The sequence below is a fragment of the Rattus norvegicus genome, chromosome 4 (genome assembly GCF_036323735.1).
Source record: "Rattus norvegicus strain BN/NHsdMcwi chromosome 4, GRCr8, whole genome shotgun sequence".
Taxonomy (NCBI): Eukaryota; Metazoa; Chordata; class Mammalia; order Rodentia; family Muridae; genus Rattus; species Rattus norvegicus.
Window position 1 is genome coordinate 119,083,530 of NC_086022.1, and position 24,456 is coordinate 119,107,985.

Below are 24,456 nucleotides of genomic sequence, written 5' to 3' on the forward strand. Positions count from 1 at the left end.
AAAATTTTCAATCCTCCTGCTTCAGCTTCCCAAATGCTAGGACTACAGGCACATGCCACCACACCCAACTGACCATATATATATGCATTTAAAACAATGTAAGTCAAATGGTCTGAATTAAAAATAAGTATTAAAAATAAATTTAAAATCAAGAACTATATAAATGCCAATTAGCATAGCAATACCATGAGAATAAACACAAGTGGGAAAGAGCCAATGCCCAAAGGATCCTTCTCTTTAATACCTAGTGGATACATAATCTCTGATGAAGTCATTGTCTGAATCCTTTGAGTATACTGTAAATCTGAATGCAAACCATCAAATCCAGTTTCACCACAATAAACATCAAAGACAGTGAATATAGAAAAAAAATAACATGAGGTATAATTCAGTAACAAATCCTGTAATTTTTGGCCTATAATCTTGACTTCCCTAAAATTTAGAACCCAAATACTATCCCCAAATGCATACCTCAGCATTCAGTCCAAACTGCAAAATTAAGAGTTAATGCCAAAGGCCTGGCACAGAGTGGGTGAGTGGACCAATTCTACATGGCCATGGAGATGTCCTATGGAAATGGACATAATCCAGTGTTCTTTAAGAGACCCTTCTCACTGTATCTGAGAGTGCTGAACATTCTTACTGGTATAAACTAGTTCTTTTATGGTGAATTACAAGTCAAGCTTCATCATTTAACAACAGCAGAGAGAAAAAATCTTGATACAAATCCAGTTCTGCAATTTCTTAGCTGAAGAACTATGGTCAAGTTACCTAACCAATATCATAAAATAGTGACAACACCAAAGTCAAAAGACATGGCTTGGCTCTGGCTGTTCTAACTGAATCTTACTTCATATTTACTCTGAAGATTAAATTATATACCAGCTACTACAGCATCACGAATGGCATGGTGGCAGCAGCACCCTAAGTAGTTTGCTTGTCACTGTCTTTCTTCCAGTTTTTCCTCTTGTTTCACTTCTATCCACTTCTGCTGAGCTTTTCCTGCTCTATCAAAAGCTTGTGGTACACACTCTATGGTGACTCATGGTGAGTCACAACAAAACATGAAACAAGTCTTATACTATATACTTACATGTTGCAGGCTATACTAACAAAACAGATACACTATTCTAGCCTACGCCAAAGAAACTGATGTAATGGGGTTAAGTAATTTGTCCAAAGTTACTTGGTTATCAGACTCGATATTAATTTTGCCCTGACAAGTAGCTTTCCCAGTCACTACCTCAGTCAGAAGGATGTCTCCTTGTCCTAATCAAAAGCAGATGAATAAATGCAAGGCCTCACTTGATAAGTGAGCAAACAGACACTGGGTGGCTACTATGACTCATTCACTGTATGTAGTACACACTGAACACAAGGAATTCCTAACCTATGGAAAGAAACATGAAGGAATATACAGAACGAGCAAATTGAAATAACAGAACTAAAACCAGCATGGAATGTTAGGATATCAGGATTGCACCTCCATACCTGATCTTCAGTGGGAAATAAACCAATAAAACATTTAGAAAAAACAACTGCTATCTCATCAACAACTTGAAGTGCCAGGATTATTCAATAAAGGTGAAAGGAGAAAAGGAGATGAAATTTGAAGCAAGAACAGGGGCCAACAAACACAAGAGCATTAAGTATAAAATCCATGTACTTTTCTAGAGAACTCACTAGCCTCAATGCTTCTTAAGCCTGGCAGAAAGGTAAAGGTCTATGGTGCAAATTTTTCTACCATTGAGAATGATTCTGAGTTACAGATACAATTAAGAAACACTGAGATAAGATTTACACAAAATACTGAGTTCAGAGATGGATTAAAGGAAGATAACTTTACATTAGAGTATGGCTAGGTTTCTTGTTCCACCAGAAGTTTTAGAAGTAAAAGAGAAAACCATCTTCCTACCCAGTAAGCCTCAGTATACTGCCAGCACAGATGCCCTCTCCCTGGCACTCTGCCTCAAAAGGTAATCACAGTTTGGAGGAAAAGCTCTCCTGGGCATCTCCTCTCAACTCTACTGACTTAGTCTGCAACCTCACCAATTTCACTCAGCCTCAGGGGATCGCCCATGAACAAGAAGACAATTTACCAAGAGGGTAACAGGTACACCACAAAGTACTTCCCAGTGAGTCAAAGTTAATGCTGAACAAATACATCTCAGACTGGAGCACTTTTCAGAGCTAGACACTGGTGGTACTTGATCCTAACTACAGAACTGAAGAGTCTGGGAGAAAAGGATCCTGAGCCCCAGGCCAGCCTAGCCTACATATTAAGTTCAAATACAAACCTCAGAAAAACTTAAAAACAAACAAACAAATAATAAATATATGAACTGTTTCTAGAGAGAGGAAATCTAGAGGGCATTAAGCTCTTGAGGGGGACCTCTCAGTGAAGGGCACTCTAGAAACAGAATTGAAGAGAGCTTGTCCTGGAAAACACCATACTGGATCCCAGTGCCTGGGACCAGTGAGCAACTGGGACAACCCCATCATTTTCTCCGGCACATCCTTGCCAATAGTAACAAAGCAGCCTTGGCATACACCTGCTTTCTCAACCAGGACAGGTACTGAAGAGGCAGAGAAAAAGTACGTGTGTAAAGAATCCTTCCATACTCCATCTGCAAACAGCCCCAAACCCATCCCCTAAAAAGAAAGGTCTGTGTCCAGTTCTTCACAAAAGAGAGAGAACTCTATTTTCTTAGTTCAGTGTGAGAAAAAAGAATAATGAAAATATAGGAGAGAGCTAGCAAAAGGGCTCAACAGATAAAGGTGTTTGCCGCAAAAGCCTCACAACCTCAAATTGATCCCTATAACCTGCATAAAGGTGGAAGGAGAAACCAACACCATAAAACAAATCTTCTGACCTCCCAAAGCACACCACAGCAGGTGCACATACATGCCAGGCATCACAGTAATAATAAAATAAAGGTTTCTTTTTTAAGAAAATATAAGTCGGGCTGGAGAGATGGCTCAGCGGTTAAGAGCACCCGACTGCTCTTCCAGAGGTCATGAGCTCAATTCCCAGCAACCACATGGTGGCTCACAACCATCTGTAAAGAGATCCGATTCTCTCTTCTGGTGTATCTGAAGACAGCTACAGTGTACTTATATATAATAAATGAATAAATCTTTAAAAAAAAAGAAAAAAGAAAATATAAGTCTTATAAAAGAAATTATCTAGAATTTGGACTTTCTATAAAAAGAAATGTATAACTTGGAAATAGGCTGAAGGAAAGGGACTAGGTAAGAAAACAAATTAAGGATCTCAGGTAACCAGGCTGGCCTGCAACCCCACTCTATCTATAGTCAAGGATTGCCTTTAACTTCTATTCTCCTGCCTCCATTTCTCAAGTGCTGGGATTACAAGCCACACCCAGCTCTACTATGATGTAAGCCATCATAAGGAAAAAACAAAGAACAAAAACTCCATGCTTTCACAAATAAACACCTTACCTGTGTTTTCTATTTTCTGACCCAGTCTTACAACTGAAAATAAACCTGGATGTGGTGGCTCAAACCTGTAACCTCAGCACTCTGTAGGCTGGCCAGGAGTATTGCCTTGAGTTTGAGAACAGCTTGGCTACATAGTGAATTCTAATCCTTTACAGACTTCACTGAGACCCTATTTTTAAACAAACAAAACAGAAACTGAAGTTAACATATAGCTGTACCATACATAAAGCTCCCAGCACCAAATAAACCAACACAGTATCAGATCATATGATCCCAACACTCTAGTGTTAGAAACAGGAGGATCAAAAGTTCAGGGTTATCCTCATATACACATGGAATTCAAGGCCAGCTTGTCTCAAACAAACACACAGAAACATAAGCCAAATCAAAACAAAATAAAAATGGACATGATAAATATTTTAGTTTTTATTTGCTGAAATTATTAGTGTTCAGGAATCACCACAGAAACTATATGAATACTGATCACAGTTAAGCAAGAATGGTTTATTGAACCCACATCCTAATACTGAATGTTCAGGACCGCAAAAAGGAGTCAAGTGCCTAAATGTGGTGCCAGTCTGTCCTCGGGGCAGGCTTTTTATAGGAAGAACCAAGTTCAAAAGTTTAAAAGGCAAAGAGGAGAGCAGTACAATATTTTGGCTTACTAGACAGTAGTATCAGCTATCCTTTGAGCTGATTAGTCCTAGGTGAACAGAGGAGGTGTGCAGGTAGTGATCTGAGGAGTTCCAGTACATTGATATAACAGAGTACAGAACCATAACTTTTTGGCTTATTAGTAACATTCTTCAGTATCACCTATAGATAATTATTTCTGGGAAGTGGAGTCTGAGAACCTGAACTTAATTTTACCTTATGGGCAAAATGGAAACCGAATATAAAATGGCTCCAATTATGTTAAAAGGAGCAGGCCTCAACAGGAATAACGGAATGCACTATGGCTTATAGAAACCCAAGGCATCAAATATTTGAAAATGGAAATGAGAAAAAGTAAGCTATGTGATCACTTTACATATACTTCTTTTCTCCAAGAATCTCTGGAACCTATTTTGTTATTTCTTAATTATATGATATTGAGCAATTTGGGTCCCAAGACTGTATTTTGATTAATGTGGTGATTTGAAGGAGAATGAGCCCCCATAGGCTCATATATTTGAATGTTTGGTCCCTCATTAGTGGAACATTTGGAAAAAGATTAGGAAATGTGACCTTGTTGGAGGAGGCTGTGAGAAACAAAGCTATGTTTTAAGTTTTAATGCTGTGCCTAAGAGATTCATGAAACAAAACTGCTTCTAACATGTAAGTGTCTTGCCCAAGGACAGATACTTGCTAAAATGCTAGCTACTGTTTATAGAAGATAACAAGCCACATGTTTTCACTCCCCTAACAAGTTTGTTTGCCCCAACTACACTGGTTGTACTTGACCACATGTGGGCAAGATGTATATAAGCAGGAAATACGTCAGGATATATGCTTGCCTCTGATTGGATATCGGCAAGAAGAATGCGGGCAGAATATATGTCAGGATGTATACTTGCCCCTGATTAGAACTCTTGTCCTGGGTTTCTGAAATCTTAAAGTCTACCTCCAGTGATACACTTTGTTAATCCCGCTGGTTGAAAGTAAGACCACTATCACAATTTAAAGCTAATTTTGAAGCAAGTTTTAATTAAATACTGGCCAGGACGATGGACTCTTTGTCCAGGTCCATCTCTGGGTTTCCAAAAAATGGCACCAGGTCACACTTTGCAGGAGCTTAAAGAGGCAAAACCCATAGTGAACTAAGATTTCAGAAACCTTTCTGTCTGTCTGTCTGTCTCTGTCTCTGTCTCTGTCTCTGTCTCCCTGTTCTCGTTTTCTCTCTCTCTCTCTCTCTCTCTCTCTCTCTCTCTCTCTCTCTCTCTCTCTCTCTCTCTCCAACTTGGACTCACACTCTGAACTGTAAACAAGTCTCCTTCTTCGTGGTATGGCTTTACAATAGAAAAGCTATAAAGTTGGTACTGGGAGTGAGGTACTGCTGTGACAGGCCTGGCCATGCGGCTTGTTTGAGTAATGCTGACCTGGGAGCTTTGCCTTAGGGAAGTGGATTAATGTTTACGTGCAGATGTAAGCACACTGAAAAAGCTTGGAAGACAGTGGTGCTGAGAACAATGTGGACTATGGAGATCCAGCTCAAGAGGTTTCAGAGGGAAATATTAGGCAACTGGGCTTGAGACAATTCTTCTGATGTCTTGGCAAAGAATGTGGCTGCTTTTGGCCCTGGTCCTAAGAATCTGCCTAAGGCTAAATTGAAAAGTTTTGCACCAATACCATACACAGAGATTTCAAGAGAGCCTAGAATTGACTGTGTCATGTGGTTATTAATGATGATTCTTAATGCAGATCTACAATGAAAAAGTACAAGCAAAGCAAGAAGAAATACAAAATGCACAATTTGAGGAGGAAAAAAAGAACACCAGGGAATGTAATGTCTGAACTTAGATTTATGCTGAAAGAGATAAGGAGAAATAGAATGAAGAATGAGGTACTCTCAGGAAAGACCTCACCTAGCTAAACATTCAACTTGTAAAAAGAAAATCCCTAGGGAATCTACTCCAAAAACAAAGTAAAGTTTATTCAACAAAAGAAACCATCAAGAGATCAAAAGTTATGAAAATGAAAAGGAGGTAGCCACATTCCATCCCAAATATACAGCAAGCAGTACTTGGCAACATAAGCCAGTGTTTCTGGCTTTAAAGCCCAGAAGAATACAGGAATAAAGAGGTTGTGGAATCTTCTCTTTAGTTATGAAAAACCAGTGAAGTCCAGATGGCATGTGGCAAGGGAATCCCTGCATGCAGGCCCAGAGAAGCCATCACATAAAACTGAGACTGTGAAGCCTGGGTTGCACTAAAGACCCCAAGATGCCACAGTTGTGGGTAGTGGATTAATCCTCTGAAACTGTAAGCAATCCTCCAATTAAATGCTTTCTTTTATAAGTTACCTTGATCATGGTATCTCTTCAAAACAATAGAAAAGAAACTAAGACAACCAGTGATTAAAATACTCAAGTTCTGGGCCAGTGAAATGGCTCAATATGGAAAGGCACTTGTCACCAGATAACCTAGACTTGATTCCTGGAGCCCAGATGACAGGAGAGAACTGTCCCACAAACTGTCCTCTGACCTCCACATATATGCTATGGCATACATGTATACTCAGTCCCCACCACCACCTCTCTCTCCCCTCCCTACTTCCCTCCCCTCCCCAACACACACTAAATAAATGAAATAAATGTAAAATTTAAAAGTCTTAATTTATTGCCAGCATCAGAGTTTGGCTTTTCTGTTTCAATGGAGATAGCTTGGCAGTGAGTACCTGTTGCTTTTCCAGAGGACCTGCACTCAATCGGTTTCCAGCAGTCCCATAGGCAGTGCGCAACCACCTGCCATTCCAGCTCCAGACCATCTGACCTCCTCTCACCCCCAAATGCACAGCACATGCCTCACACACATATTCAAACATACATACAAAAAAAACAACAAAAAAACAAAAAAAACTTTTAAAGAAACAATAAAAATTACTCCAAGTTATGCTATGCTTATTTCAATGTAACTTTGGGCAAAGTGAACATGAGTTTATGATAAAGCTTAAGACTTGTAAAATTTGGGCATAATTTTTATTTGCTGTAAAGTTACACAAAATTAATCCTCATTTTTTTATGCTTGCTATTATCTAGATAATAAATTTGAAGGTCATAAAATGGTTATATTTACTTTTGTTCTCCTTAACAGTGCTTACACTTAAAATTTTTGGTTTATGACATTTCTTAACTGTCTAGTGTGTCTAGTGTTAATGTTAGTCTCAAAGACTATAAAGACAGAATTAGGAAAGCATAGTTTATTAGGAACATCCTTAGCAGTACCATGAAAAATGATATGCATGTAAGTCTCCCTAATGTCAGATGTTCTTTTTCAAGGAACAAAACTATTTATAAAATATAAGAAATAGAGGAAGTAACATTAGTTGTATCATCTTCTTTTCTGTGGTCAAGTTTGTTTCTACTGGGAGTGGACATAGGATTAAAAAAATCAACACTGAAGGTGAATGAAATGGGATATTCATCTTATACAGACATGAATTAAGCAAAATACTGGTTTTGTAAATATTTTTATTCATGTTAGCTTTTCTAGAAAACATATAGGTTCAGTTGTGGTGACTCCTCTGTGATTTAACATTTGATCCAGTTCATAGTTCAACAGAATAAACACTAAGTTCTTAAGTATTGAAGTGGGAGGAGATCATTAAAGCAAACATAAAGGGGCTGAAGAACTTAACTGCTGAACTTCCCATCACTCAGCAGTTGAGAGCACGTGCTTCTCTTGCAGAAGACCCATGTTTGGTTCCCAGAACCCACATAAAAGTCACAACTATCTATATCTCCAGGTCCTGGGATCTGACTCCTTATACTTGGCTTCTGTGAGCACCAGGCACACAGAATACAAAACATTCATACACATAATTTTTTTTGGAGAAATGGCTCAATGGCTAATTTCACACACTGTTCTTCAAAAGGATCTGGGTTCAGTTCCTAGCATCCACATCCACCTATAACTCCAATTCCAGGATGTCCAATACCCTCTATTCTGCCTGTGAATTCTGCACACATGTGGTGCACATACCTATACATAATAAGCAAATAGTTCTTTTAATATTTTTAAAATCCAGTATAGAAGTAACCTTACTTAGAATTAAGCATCCTTTTCTTTTTGATACACAAAATGCATTAAGATTTACCTTAACACTGTGGTTAGGACAAAACGGCAACCAACAGATTGGGAAAAGATCTTTACCAATCCTACAACAGATAGAGGCCTTATATCCAAAATATATAAAGAACGCAAGAAGTTAGACCGCAGGGAGACAAATAACCCTATTAAAAAATGGGGTTCAGAGCTAAACAAAGAATTCACAGCTGAGGAATGCCAAATGGCTGAGAAACACCTAAAGAAATGTTCAACATCTTTAGTCATAAGGGAAATGCAAATCAAAACAACCCTGAGATTTCACCTCACACCAGTGAGAATGGCTAAGATCAAAAACTCAGGGGTTGGGGATTTAGCTCAGTGGTAGAGCGCTTACCTAGGAAGCGCAAGGCCCTGGGTTCGATCCCCAGCTCTGAAAAAAAGAACCAAAAAAAAAAAAAAAAAAAAAAAAAACTCAGGTGACAGCAGATGCTGGCGAGGATGTGGAGAAAGAGGAACACTCCTCCATTGTTGGTGGGATTGCAGACTGGTACAACCATTCTGGAAATCAGTCTGGAGGTTCCTCAGAAAATTGGACATTGAACTGCCTGAGGATCCAGCTATACCTCTCTTGGGCATATACCCAAAAGATGCCCCAACATGTAAAAAAGACACGTGCTCCACTATGTTCATAGCAGCCTTATTTATAATAGCCAGAAGCTGGAAAGAACCCAGATGCCCTTCAACAGAGGAATGGATACAGAAAATGTGGTACATCTACACAATGGAATATTACTCGGCTATCAAAAACAATGACTTTATGAAATTCATAGGCAAATGGATGGAACTGGAAAATAATCATCCTGAGTGAGGTAACCCAATCACAGAAAAACACACACATGGTATGCACTCATTGATAAGTGGCTATTAGCCCAAATGCTTGAATTACCCTAGATGCCTAGAACAAATGAAACTCAAGACAGATGATCAAAATGTGAATGCTTCACTCCTTCTTTAAAAGGGGAACAAGAATACCCTGGGCAGGGAATAGAGAGGCAAAGATTAAAACAGACACAGAAGGAACACCCATTCAGAGCCTGCCCCACATGTGGCCCATACATATACAGCCATCCAATTAGACAAGATGGATGAAGCAAAGAAGTGCAGGCCGACAGGAGCCGGATGTAGATCTCTCCTGAGAGACACAGCCAGAATACAGCAAATACAGAGGCGAATGCCAGCAGCAAACCACTGAACTGAGAATAGGACCCCCGTTGAAGGAATCAGAGAAAGAACTGGAAGAGCTCAAAGGGGCTCGAGACCCCTTATGAACAACAATGCCAAGCAACCAGAGCTTCCAGGGACTAAGCCACTACCTAAAGACTATACATGGACTGACCCTGGACTCTGACCTCATAGGAAGCAATGAATATCCTAGTAAGAGCACCAGTGGAAGGGGAAGCCCTGGGTCTGCTAAGACTGAACCCCCAGTGAACGTGATTGTTGGGGGGAGGGTGGCAATGGGGGGAGGATGGGGAGGGGAACACCCATAAAGAAGGGGAGGGGGAGGGATTAGGGGGATGTTTGCCTGGAAACCGGGAAAGGGAATAACACTCGAAATGTAAATAAGAATACTCAAGTTAATAAAAAAAAATTACCTTATTGTTTTCCTGGTATTAAACATTACATATGGAAATTATTCAAAAGCATAGAAGTAAAGAAACTAATATTTTGACTCTTCTACCATACACCAAACCAAAAGAAGAGGAGTAAATGGAATCTGGCTTAACACAAAGGTCTGTGCAACTGGGTAACAAGAGCTGACAATAGATATCTGTACTGTCTAAACTTATGTCAACTTGACACACAAACTGCAGTTACCTAAAAGGCGAAATTCAATTGAGCAAATGCCTCCATAAAATCTGTAAGGTCTATAAAAGGTATATTCTTAATTAGTGATACATGGGAGAGGACCCAGTCCATTATGGATGGTTCTATCCCTGGGATGGTGGTTCTGGGTTCTAGAAGAAGGGTTGAGCAGGGAAGCAGTCCAGTAAGCAACACACCTCTGTGGCCTTTGTGTCAGCTCCTACCTCCAGGTTCCTGCCCTATTTCTCTGCCCTGACTTTAGTCGATGATAAACAGCAATATGGAAATGTAAGCCAAATAAACCCTCTCCTCCCCAACTTAATTTTTGGTCAATAACAATGACTAATTTATTCCCAGGCATACTTACTTGTAATCATTTAACCAAAGTTCATATCGTTTGAAACACAGTGTGTGTGTGTGTGTGTGTGTGTGTGTGTGTGTGTGTGTGTGTGTGTGTGTGTGTGTGTTTGTGTATAGGTGTGCAGAGATCAGAGGTCAACATAAAATGTCTTCCTCAACTGCTCTACAACCAATTTTTTTAAGGCAGAATCTCATTGAAACTGAAGCTCACTGATCTAACTAGGCTAGACAGCCAGTAAGCTCCAGTGGTCTTACAGTTTCAAGTTCCCAAGTGCTGGGATTACAGCTGCCTTTTTTGTGGGTGCTGAAGATCTAAAACTCCATCCTCAAAGTGCCCTTCACCAATTAAGACATTTCCCTAGCCCTTGATATATACTCTTTATTTTTATTTTGTATTGGTTATTTTATTTATTTACATTTCAAATGGCATCCCCTTTCCTTGTTTCCCCTCTGGAAATTCCCTATCTCATCCCCCTCCCACTGCTTCTGAGGATGCTCACCCACCCACCTACTCCCTCCTGCCTCCCCCACCCTGGCATTCCCCTACACTGGGGTATCAAGCCTTCACAGGAGCAAGGGCCTCCCCTCCCAGTGATGTCAGACAAGGCCATCCTCTGCAACATATGCAGCTGGAGCTATGGGTCCCTCCAAGTGGATTCTTTGGTTGGTGGTTTAGTCCCTGGGAGCTCTGAGGGTTCTGGTTGGTTGATATTGTTGTTCTTCCGATGGGGTGGCAAACCTTTCAGTTCCTTCAGTCCTTTCTCTAACTCCTCCATTGGGGTCCTCGTGCTCAGGTTGGCTATAAGAATCCGCATCTGTATCGGTAAGGCTCTGGCTTATTTTAAGCATTAAGGTTATACTGAAATTATAGACATGAGTTCCACTCCTAGCTGTATTAAATATATTTAATATCAGAATGAATATTTTAAAAACTGTATTTTAAACATTTATAAAAAACAATCTTTTCCCTTAAAACAACTGAACAAATACACCAATAGATATGATAACATGGAAGAGGGAAGTTTCATGGGACCCTATCCCTAAACAAAGAACTATGGACAACTAAAAAATGTTGAAAACAGAAATATTCTTCCTTACAATGAACAGTCTTACTGGCTTTCCAATAGCAAAATGTCAACCCAAAAATTAAATACATACAAGCAACACTAAATGAGCAAGGTATATTGCTATAAATGTGTGTATATATATGCATAAGAACATTTTTAAGAAGTCTTGGATTTAAAATAGAGAAAAAAAACTGAGACACAAGAGGAACTGGAAGGAGGAATGGGAAGGGGGAAAGAATGCATATAGCTCCACTCTCAGCCCTCAGCGTGATTTTTAAAACACTTTATACTAGCTGGACATGCAGTTCAGTTGGTAGAGTACTTGACTAGCATGTACAAAAAATAGCATGTTTGGACCCTAGGAATGCATAAACATGTTCACATGTTCAGCTCTACAGATGGTATGCAACCGAGAGAGAGAGAGAGAGAGAGAGAGAGAGAGAGAGAGAGAGAGGAAGCGAGCTTTAAAAGACAGTTTTTAAGATAAACTCAAAATCTTGTGACTTCCCCTGGCAAAATGGCTAGTGGCACACAAAAAGCCTGGATCAGCACACAGCTGGATACAGTGCACCACAGAGGGAAAAGGGGGCCATTAAACACCTCCTGGTCTTGTTAGTGGAAAATAAATGAAAACCAAGTCTAGATCTAGATACTATCCTCTTTACTGATAACAGTTAAGATATATATACTTAAAATATAAATAAAATAGCAGCTCCACCTTAGTGTGACTCAAAAAGAACAAATAAAATTCTCAACACAGTTGTGGAAACATCTCCAAATAGTACAAGTTATTTATCTAAAGCTTGGTGCTACTCAGAGCAACTTACAGAAAACTCTGAATAATAACAAACAAACTTGAAATCTCAGATGACTACACAATGATTTCAGAGAGTAATATGCAAATCTCTGGCAAAAACAGTGAGGATTATTCAGCATACAATGAAGCTATTAACTGGATCCAAGCATGGTCATCTCAAGATAGCAAGTACATCTTTTCTCATCTCTAAGGCTTTGGAGTCACCAACCTGTGAACAAACTAAGCACACTAAACATAGAAAACTCAATTAAAAAATTCTCTCTTGGAGGCTGGAGAGATGGCTTGGAGGTTAAGAGTATATAGTGCTCTTCCAGAAGACCCTGGTTTGGATCCTAGCACCAACATAGAGGCTAAAACCATTACTCCAGTTCCAGGGGTTTCAACGCCCTCTTCTGGCCTTCACGCAGAACATACATGAAGGCAAAACACTCATACACATAAAATAAAAATGTCAATCTATAAAATAAAGTTCTCTGGACTAAGGATAAAGCTAAGTGCTTATCTAGTATGTACAAGGTGAGGTTCTTCCCTAAAACTGAAGAAAAAAAACAACAGTCTATCAAATGCATTTTAGTGTAGCATTGTGTCTCAGGCAAGTGATTCATCACTGAGATATTTCCTCAGCCCTTCTTTACAGTCCAAGAAATGTTATAGTTGTTTTTTGTTTTATTTTATTTCTATCCATTTGTTTACTTTTTTTTCTCTTTTTGAACAAGATTTCATGCAGCCCAGAGTGGCACCCACATCTGTCTGTCGTCATGCTTGGCTTACAACATGTTTAAATACTTGAACTTAAAAACGGGGTCTATACTTACCCTTTTGTCCTCTTGAAGACCCTTGCCTGTGCTTACTGTATAACTGTATAACTGTCCTAGTTGGTATATAAAGCTATACTATATAAACTATAACTACCATGACCTTAGAGATGGTACTGCTGTGCACTACACAACCTGCACAACTGTTCAAAGCTGCCAAACTTAAAACTGAACCTGGGACTGTAGCTCAGTGATGGAGTACTTTCTAGGATACTAGAGGCGCTGGGTGAAGTCCCTCTGGCTGTACGTCAAACAGGTGCTACTGTTTGATGACTGAGTTTAATATATAAGAAAAAAATAGCAAGAGAATTTTCTATAGATTCTCTTCAATGTTTCTGAGGGACATTTAATTTTTCACCTAATTGGTCTGGCTATCTTTACGTTGCTCAGACCAAGGACACTACATGAGGCAAAGTCTAATACAGCTCTTCCAAGAGCTACAAGGAGGTAGTACAAGCCTTCTTTGAGGCACTGAATCAATCTAATCTACTCAGGTATCCAACAATAGGGATTTTATAGGCCACCCCCCCCTTGACTTTTACTGATACCTTTTACTTGTTTATTTTGAGACAGGATCTCAAAAGTAGCAAAGGATGACCTTAAAGTTCTGATTCTCTGACCTCATCTCCAGAGTGCTGGACTCACAGGAACACATCACCATACATGGTTTTATGTGATGCTAGAAACTGAAATCCAGGCACCATGTATGTTAGGCAAAAACTCCTACCAAGTAAGCTATATCTTCAGCCAGTTCTTCACTGACACTTGTATGAGTTATTACACCAGACATTATTTCCACACATTGTTCTCCTTAAACAGTCAAGAAAATCTCAAAATCATTTCAGAAGCCTGTCACAAACGAAAATCTTCTAGGACTCTGCCTCAAATATCCTATTTCTTTCCTCCTATCAATAAATATTTATAACCTAAAAATAATTTGAGCATCAGGGAAACTGAGCTTCCAGGACTCAGTTTACTGTTGGGTAACAAGAGTAAAATTCCTTATCAAGCTTATATAGTGAGGGTATAATTTTTTTAAAAAGCCTACAAAGATGACCCATGAGACTTTTTTGCAGAATTAACTTTAATAATAAGTCCCTGGTTTAATTTAATAAGCCTATAACAAGGACAGATCTAGGCCATGATGTCCAAAGGATGACTTTGATCATGCAGATAATGACAGCCAACATCTAGTAAAACACTAAAGGCTTAATTTTCCCTCCCTAGTAATCTGCCAGTACTTGAGGCCAGGTCTCTTTTTTCCTAATGATAATGCATATTTTTATTTTTTCAATTTTCCTTAACTTTATTATAGTATAATACTATAGTATAGTATAGTAGTATATAATAGTATATTTTATTATAGTAGTATAGTATAGTATACTGTAATGGATAAAGTTACAGTAAATATGTCTTGAGGCAGATAAAACATTATGAAATGACTAAGTCAAGGTAATCAGATATCACCTCACATACTTAACACTTTTTATTGCAATTTTCAAGTACAGATTTTTCTTATTTCTTAAAAAGACTTTGTGTTTATTTAGCTTTTAATTCTAGGCTACAATACTTTCACGGTGATTTCTGATCCTCAATAGAAAAAGCATGCTGAATCCTGTCATGAATGAATTTAGCATATGTGGATTCACCACAGAACGTGCTAACCTGTTCTTCTGTTTTAGATGTTCTCATAAAAACTGAGTCTCACAGTGCTAACCCCTCAAGGACAGAACAGACACACATCACATGCAGATCCTGGTGTTTTCTCATCCTTCTTGGTATGAAAGTAAACAATTCTTTTGCAAGAGGTGTTCCATTCAATTCTATTACAGTCTAGTTTTGTTAGAAGCAGTTTGTAGAAAACCCTTTGGTAGTACATCAATCGCTGGACCATTCTAAAGAGCTGTATTATTGCTTATAGTAGCCATGTTGCATAATACACCTCTTGAACATATTCAGCCTAACTAAAACTTTGTACCCTGTGACCAACATCTCCTTCTCCCCTCCTAGGCAGCCTCTGACAACCACCATCCTAGCCGGTCTCTGAGTTCCACTTTTTACACTTTATTATGAGTTAAAATATGCAGTGTTTGTCCTTTTATTCTAGGCTTATTTCGCTTAATAAAATGTTTTCCAGATTAAATCATGTTGTAAAAAATGACAGGATTCCTTCCTTAAATGTGAGCGGCCTTCTCCTGTGTGTATACATGCATGCTTGTAAACACCATGTCATCTTCATCTATTGCTGAATCATACTGGTTCCACTTTTAACTTTTTGAGGAATCTCCACACCACTTTCCACAATGGCTGTACCAAGGCACAAATCCACCAGTCTACAGTCTACAGAGATTTTCCTTAAATCTTTACCAACACATACATTGTCTTTTTTCTTTTTTTTAAACATGGTCTTATATAGTGTGGGCTGATCTTGAACTTGCTATGTAGCCAAAGCGCTCTTGAACTCCCAGTTCTTCTGCTTCCACCTCCCAAATACTGGAATTAAGTTGTGCATCACCAAGCTGGGCTTCTTTTGTCTATGACCATCCGAACAGGTATGAAGTAATAATATGATATCTCACTGCAGTTTCGATTTTATCTCCCTGATGATTAGTGATATCAAGCATTTTTTTCATGTAACTACTGAAAAGAAGTCACTGATTCAGTACTAGTCACACATATAGACACATACTTTAAAACTGACTTAAAAGTTCAAGCAAAATAAAACTATATTCTTTCCCTAGAATCCAAGAAACACTTGGCAATTCCTTGCTGCATAAACCTTTAGGAGTGTACAACTGCCCTTTCCTTAACACACACACACACACACACACACACACACATACACACACACACACACATACACACACACACATACACACACACACACATACACACACACACACACACACACACACACACACACACACACTCTTACACTATTTGCATTAAACCCTTTTCTTCATCAACTCCAGCTTTCAGAAAAAATAATTCCACTCATCTTCAATAAAAAAGTGTAGTGGACAGGGTGATGGAGCACCTGAGTACAAGAAACCCTGAGTAACACATAAAACAAATGAGCGGCCTGACCCTTGCTGGACTAGGAGAATGGAAGCAAACAAATAGGTGGTGCAGCAATGGGAAAGAAAGAAGCAGCAAGCAGGTGGTGAAGAGATGGGAGAGAGAAGAGAAGCCAAGCACTCGAAGAGAGGCAGAACTATGTAAAGTCACTGCTGTTCTTGCTCCTTAGGAAATGGTGAGTTACACTGACCCCAATAGAGCCCCTAACAAATGCAAGTGCCAGAGGGCCCATGCCTCCTTTTTCCTTTGAGAAAACTGACTTGTGTGAGTTGCTATGACTCCCAGAACAGCATCCTAGCCCAGGAAATTGAGCAGTACCCGCACCTGACTCAACATAGCCTACTGTTTACTTCTCATCACGGGCCTATCTGCTCAACTCCCTAGTTGTTTGTTGTGGTGGTTCAGCCATGGGACTGGATAACTCTATGTTGAATTACAGTTTTTCCAAGCTACATTTGACTTTGGCCAGGGATGTGTTTCCTTTGGAATCTTTGGGTTGAACAAGCATTTAACCATCCTACCTTTCAAAAGAAGATGTCATTGCTGACAAACAGGTGGCAGCACAGGTGCCACTACCATGAGCAAGAATGTGATGGAGAAATGGGAGAAAGAGAAGCAGAACAGTTTGTGCACTAGGAAGGGAGGCAGAACTGGAGACATGAGAACAGTGAGGATCAGCCTGATGTAAGTAGCCTTTGCTACTACCTGAGGCCATGGTGATTGTCAGACCCATGCTGCCTCCAAGAGCTATGTCTGGGTCCATGGCCCTGCAGCAGCACAGGTCTGTGTCAATGTCCGTGGGCCATGTTACCCTGTACATGCAGATGTCCCTGATATAGGCTGTAGCCTGGGGCCATGTTGACATCCAAGGACTGAGAAGAATTGCCTCACCCCTCACCTAAGCAAGTGGGACAGAAAACCCTAAAAACCAAGAGAGCTGGCTCTGCCCCTCAGTGGCTGTAGCGCACTCAGGTATCCCTGTACTTTACCTGAGCAGTACAGTAGAGGTGAGACAGGAAATTATATATCCTAAATTTAGTGATATTCATTTTTTTGCAATAAGCTTGGCTATATATTTAAAACTAACATATATACACACTTAGGTACACACATATACACACTCAGAGTGCATATATGCACCCAGACTAGAAACCATAGAAACCATGGAGACTGGACACATGCTGCACTAAGGAAGTAATCTATTACTTTCACAAACTGTACACTGGTTGTAGTGGTTTGAATGAGAATGTTCCCCAACCATAGGCTTCTGTACTTGTATGCTTAGTAAGTGTTTAGAAGGATTAAGAGGTGTGACCTTTTTGGAGAAGGTGTGCTCTTGTTGGAGGAGGTGAACCACTGAGAGTGAGCTTTGTGGTTTCAAAAGAAGACCCAGTGTTTGCCTACCTATCTCTGTGTGTCTGTCTGTCTCTGCCTCTCTGTGTGTCTCTCCATCTCTGTCTCTGTCTCTCTGCCCCTCCCCCTGTCTGCTACCTACTGAGCACGATATAAAGCTCTCAGTTACTTCTCCAGCATCATGCCTACCTGCACACTGTCACACTTCCTGCCTTGATGATAATTGACTATCCCTCTACACTATAGGCAAGTCCCCAATTAAATGCTTTCTTTTATAAGAGTTGCCTTGGTCATGGTGTCTCTTCACAACAATATAACAGTAAGCGAGAGCTGGTTTACTTTATGTTTTCACCCAAGTTGACCATAAAAAATTACCCAGAACACATTGTTCAATCTACTATATAGAAATATGATAACATCACACAGACCCTTCTTGGTCAGGGACTTGTGGGAAAAACAGTTTTCTGGTCTTAAACTCAGAGCATGGTAGGTGACTCATGGCTTTAATTCTAGCCTTTTGGGAGGTAACGATAATATAATCAGCAGTTCAAGGTTTTCCTGAGCTACACATTGAGTTCACATAGCCAGCCTGAACTATGAGACCTAACAAGAAAATCAGAGGCTGGAAAGATGGCATAGCGGTTTAAAGAACTGGCTTCTGTTCCACCAAAATGGTGTTCAATTCCCAGCAGCCACTAGCAACAGTCCGTAACTCCAGCTCCAGGGGATCCAACATCCTCTTCTGGCCTCCACAAGCACTGAACAAACACATGGTACATAGACATATACATAAAATTTTTTTTAAAATTAAATAAAAAATAACATTCTCAGGCCCAGTGAGATGGCTCAGTGGGTCTCAAAGACACTTGCCACCAACCAGAATTCAATCCTTGAGATCCCCTTGATGAAAAGAGAACTGACTCACACAAGTTGTCCTCTGATCTTCATTTGCCCACAAACACTATGGCACACCCCCAAAAATAAATAAAATTATTTGTAATTAAAATATTAAATTGTATTTAAATATTAAAGTGTATTTAAAAATATTTTTTAAGGAAGATGGGCAAGATGGCCTTGAGGGTGTAAGTGTACTTGCTGAGAGCCTGATGACCTGAGACCAGTATCTGGAATCAGAAGGAGAACTAACTCCATAAAGCTGTCTCTGACTCCACCCAAGCTCCATAGCATGGATGCACCCCACATGTATCACACACACAATAACCCTGATTCCACAGGCTCTATGATACGCAGGCACCACCACACATATCATACACATACAATAATAATTTTAATCATAACTAAAATATAAAATATTATTAAACGGTTACTATTATAAAAATAAGTAATCTATAATGAGGGATTTCTTTTCCTTCAATGACTACCAAGGGCAGACTTTACTGGAACTAAAAGGCTTCCATATATTTCTTTCATATTAAAATTGACAATGGGACCTCCTTTGGCTGGCCAGATGCTACAAACCGTTAAACACTACCAACCTGCTAAACCTCATATTAATGATAGATTCTTTTGGTTCCTATTCAAGGGAGTTAGAGGCAGGAGTATATCAGGAATTCAAGGCCTCAATTATATGGCAATTTTCAGGCCAGCCTAGGCTACCAAAGACCTTGTCTCAAAGATAAAAATGAAACATTCTTCTGTTATCTATTTTTGTATAAGTAAATGAAAATCTTGGAGAATGGGACAATCTGATTTCCTAATTGGCAGCTGCTAGACCCTCCTTTGCTCTAGTTGCCTTCAGCAAAAGGGCTGTCAGTCAAGCAGACAGCCAAATCACCCTTACACCACTGGACATTTGGAGCACTCTGCAGCTGCCTTAGGGAAGCTACACAATGCCCCCGACTGCTTGCTCTGATCTCCAGAAATGAAAACACATGTCCACACAAAAGGCAAAGCATAGAACATTGTTCAGAACAACTACAAAATAGAAATGATCCAAATATGCACCAATTTAATGAACAAATAAAATTTTATGGATAAAAAGTATATTCATAAAATGGAGTACTATTAGCAATAAAAAAGAAGTATAGATATACACCCATATGGATGAACCTTGAGAACATTACCATAGTAACAAAAAATAATAATTCTTGTATAAGTCTGTTTACACAAAATGTCCAGATGTCTAAAGTAACCAAACCCATAAAGAAAGCAAGAAGGAAGCTGGGTGTGGTAGTGCACACCTGTAATCCCAGCACTCAAGAGATGGAGGCAAAAGATTCTGGAATTCAAAGTCATCCAAGGTTACATATAACAAGTTCAAGAACACCCTTGAGCAACAATAAAAAATAAGTAAGAGGAAAGTAAGAATGGCATGGAGGAGAGGAAACAAAATGAAAAGTGATTCTTACAGAATGTGTTGGGAAAAGATAAAGATAAACTGTTCTAAATTAGACTTTGGTGACTGTGCACACTCAGAATATACTGCAAGTCATTCAGGTACACATTCTAAACAATATGTGAATTACATCTCAACAAAGCTACTCTTTTAAGACAGGATTTCAAATACCCCATGCTGGTCTTGAACTTGCTGTGTCCTGTGTCCGCAAGGATAACCCTGAGCTCCCTATCTTCCTGCCTCCACCATTCAAGTGCTGGGATTATAGGCATGAACCTTCACACACAGCTTTAAAACTACTTTTTAAATGACAATGTATGTCATTATTCAAGTTAAAAATTTAAAAACAAAACTTTAGACACAATTAGAGTGAATGCTAATTGCTCTGACCCATCAATCAAAATAAGGAAATGACTACTATTAGTTAAATGTGGTGTATAAGAGATGGAGAAATGGCTCAAGGGTTGAAAGTACTCTTCTAGAAGACCCAGGTTCAATTCCCAGTATCTACAGAACAGCTCATAACTGTCTGTAACACCTGTTCCAGGGTATCTGCCACCCTCATTCAGACATACATGCAGGCAAAACACTAACGTACATAAAATAATTTTTTAAAGAGTAGAATACAGACATGGAATTTGAAAAATGAAAACATTCATTCATAACTGATTTAGAATCAGAATGTTAGTACTTGGGATGTGAGAGTAATCTGCTTGTGACATCTGTAACCCCACTGATCACTACGGTTGACTGGGCTGATATGGCTAGCTAGGCAGGTGTTCCCTTCCTTCTTCACTGTTCAAGATGTGACCTTCCCAAGTGGCACTGAGGATGACCTCCATGAACAGAGGACTCTCTTTAGCTAAGGGTTTAAGTGTGTTTGTGTCTCTATGCCACAGTCTCAAAAGAAGTTCTCAGCCAGGTTCTGCCAGAGCCTGACAAACACAGAGGCAGAGGCTAGCAGCCAACCATTAGACTGAGCATGGAGTCCCCAATGGACGAGTTAGAGAAAGAACTGAAGGAGCTGAAGGGGTTTGCAACCCCATAGGAAAAACAACAATATCAACCAACCAGAACCCTCAGAGCTCCCAGGGACTAGACCACCAACCAAAGAGTACACATGGAGGGACCCATGGCTCCAGCTGCACATGTAGCAGAGGATGGTCTTGTTGGGCATCAATGAGAGGAGAGGCCCTTGCTCCTGTGAAGGCTTGATGTCGCAGAGTAGGGGAATGCCAGGGCAGAGGTGTGGGAGGGAGTGGGTGGGTGAGCACCCTCATAGAAGCAGGGGGAAGGAAAGATAGAGGTAGACAAATCTCTGTGAGTTCAAGACCAGCCTGATCTATTTGCTAAGCTCTAGGACAGAAAGAGCTGCATAATAGAGAAACCCTGTCTCAAAAAAGCAAACAAATAAATAACCCAAATCCTTGGGCCAGGAACAGCAGGCCTCTGGTTCAGCAGGTAAAGGTGCTCGTTGCTGAGCCTAGCGACCTGAGATCAATGCTCTGAACTCACATGGTAGAAGAAAAGAACATACCCTGCAAGTTTCCTCTGACCTCCACGGTGTGCTATGGCATCAGCATGTGTGTGTACACAGATACAGACATACAGACATACACACACGCACATACATACAAACATATATACATACATGAATGTTAAAAATTTTTAATCCAAATTTTCTAATAATACAGCCAGGGAAAACGACTGAAACTAATAGAGTCATGTGATAGTTTCTGGACCTTTTTTATTGTTATTAACAACGTCCCCGTAAAGTAAAAGACTTCTTAATTCACATACTCTCACAAAACCAGAAGAAAAAGAGTTCAGTTATAATAATGAGAAAATTTGGGGAAATTGGGTAATATGTTTAAATTATAATGTATACATTACTAAAGCCAAAATACCAACATGATTAAGTTATAATGTATTTCTAAAGCTAAGAGAATTAGACAGCAAAATTCAGTTTATACAAATACATGCATACTGATACATACTACTGGTGCTGGGCATTTAGCTCAGTCGGTCGAATGCTCACCTAACAGGCAGCGGCGAGCCTGTTCAATCACTAGCATGATTGTGAGAAAACTAAGCTTGATGACGCTGAACTGTAAGCCCAGCTCTTAGGAAGTGTGGGTATGATGAAGATCAGAAGTTCAAGGGTATTCTCAGCTAGACAGCAAGTATGACGACAGCCTGAAATACAGGAAACTACATAGCCCTTCCTAAAAATAAAAGATAAAATGTACTACTATTTCACTGAGGGTTAACAAACTAAATCACAGTAATCTAAATGTATGATACTAAATTAAAGCTATTTATTACACAAAACAGCAGCAAGCAGAACCTACAAGCAACTCAAGATAACATGGATGGCACCCTGATAAGAAATCCTTCCTAAAACTCTAATGATTCCAAACCCTCGATTCAGCAAATATCTTAACATAACCTTTTCAGTCACTCTAATGTCACTTCAGTTACTGAAAGTCAAATAGTAATAGCCACTAATAACATATTTAGGAGAATATTCGTGAGTGACACTGGGCTTCTATAAAGGACTATGAAATGTAAATCAGTTGCCTTTCACACAAGAAAACAGTAAATGAGAGGAGCATGAACAAGATCATGGTCAGGATAGCGACACAAAGAGAAGGAAGCAATTCTGTGAAAGAACTGCCACAATAAAAAGCGGGAGCTAAAAAAAATCACCTTGTGGGGGATGGGGTTCAACTCAGTGGTAGAGCACGGGGCGGGGGTGGGGGCGGGGGGACACAGAGACAAACTACTAAGGACAGTTATTTCCAGGAATGACACTGGGAAAAACTTGCTTGGCACAAATAATGGAGCCTGGAGAAGAAAGCTGTGCAAGTGAAGCTAAAAGTAAAAGTCCCCAACCTTCAGTCACTCTTGACTGGGACAACTCTCCCAATGAAAATGTAAGCACTGATAAGTGAGGCGCTATGGAAGGAGGCGCACTGATTCAATATTGTACAAGGAGGGGTAAAGATGATTTCAACTCATGTACTGAACGGAGGCCAGAAAGTACCACAGGAAAGGACCGGGAGGAACTACTTCTAGGACACCAGGAAACTGGAGGGAGGGGGGTCAAAATCGAGCTTGGTGAATAATTTCCAACAGGAAGTACAGCAGATGGTAATCCCCAACTAAGACAGAACAAAAGTAGCGAAGAATCTGTGGGCTGTGTACAGTTCAGCTGAGGAGGGCTTGCCTGGCACACTGCAAGACACTGTGTTCCATCCACAACACCACAAAAAAAAAAAAAAAAGAAAAGAAAAGAAAAGAAAAGAAAAGAAAGAAAGAAAGAAAGAAAGAAAGAAAGAAAGAAAGAAAGAAAGAAAGAAAGAAAGAAAGAAAGGAAAAGACAGACAGACGGAAAGGCAGGGTGTCCAGTGCAGAGTGCCTGGGCTGGGAACTAGAACCCCACTTCCCTTCCTCTGCGACCTTGGATAAGTCACTCCTCTTCCCCGTGCCTCATCTGATACAGGGGAACAGTAACTGTACCCCAGCGGTAGGATTGCTCAATGGCTTCCATAGATGCATTTGCGCATTAGTTCACACAATGCCTCCCGCTCTGTGTAACAAGTGCAAGGTAACTGAGCCGAGAAAGGCCGGGTATGTTCTGACACCTCCAGAGGCAATGCAGGTGGAAGCTCTTGGAGGTGTCAGGGGAAGGAGCAAAGAGCACGTCCAGGTGGTGGCAAGGTCCCGCGTCTACACCTGGACTGGATCGTCCTCATGAACTGGGATTTCAGGCAAGGTAAAGTGGGAGGACACTTCCTCCAGGACCGAGAAAACCGGGACGCTCTCGGAGGACCTGTGATGGGCAGTTCCACCGCGCGCACAGCCGGCGCTTGCTCCGGACTGAAGAGCTGCTAACCAAAGCGAGCGGCGGCCCACTAGAGCCGCGCCTCACCCTCTCTCCTCAGAAAGCTCCCCAGCCGGGCCTCGCCCAAGACGCAGGACACCCGCGACTCTCCCCACAGCCACCCACCGCGCACCGCCTGCTCCAGCCGACCCGGCCCCGCCCCAGTACCTGAGCGTGGGCCCGATGCAGGCCGTGTCTGTGCTCTCGATCTCTCTCAGGATCCGCTCGTGCTCCGCCGCCGTCTCCAGGCTCTCCTCCGCCATCTTCACCCGTTCCATCGCAGGGCGCTGCCGCGCGGCCCTCTCTCAGCAAATACCCCACGATCCCTCAGCCCAGGCTCTGCGGCCGCTGGGCCAGCACCCCGCAGCGCGACCCCGCCCTCGGATGCCACGCCCCCTTGCGTCAGCCCGACCGCGAGCGTCGCGCACAGCCCACTGGGATTTGTAGTTCTCTAAGTCAGGCGGAGCTGGGTTCTGTCTATTCATTCTCATTGAATCTATGCTAATTGCCGCTACCTTGATATATATCCAGAGCACTTTATGACAGGTGTATACAGTAACACCAAATCAGGCAGTGGTACTAACTCCGCACATTTTTTAAATGTGTATAAGCATTTTGCTTGTATGTATGTCTGTGTTCTACCTGTATGAA

At 40.6% G+C, this 24,456-nt stretch overlaps 1 protein-coding gene across 2 annotated transcripts in view; it reads right to left on the reverse strand.

Annotated features, from left to right (window-relative positions):
• Exoc6b (exocyst complex component 6B) overlaps positions 1 to 24,196 on the reverse strand; it is a 455,447-nt gene extending 431,251 nt beyond the window's left edge. Inside the window, 1 exon segment of one of the 2 annotated variants that reach the window (NM_001109246.2) lies at positions 23,974 to 24,154. In NM_001109246.2, coding sequence (NP_001102716.1) covers positions 23,974 to 24,083 — 110 coding nt within the window. In that variant the 5' untranslated portion in view covers positions 24,084 to 24,154. 2 annotated transcript variants of the gene reach the window in all.
• Between the last annotated feature and the right edge of the window lie 260 nt (positions 24,197 to 24,456).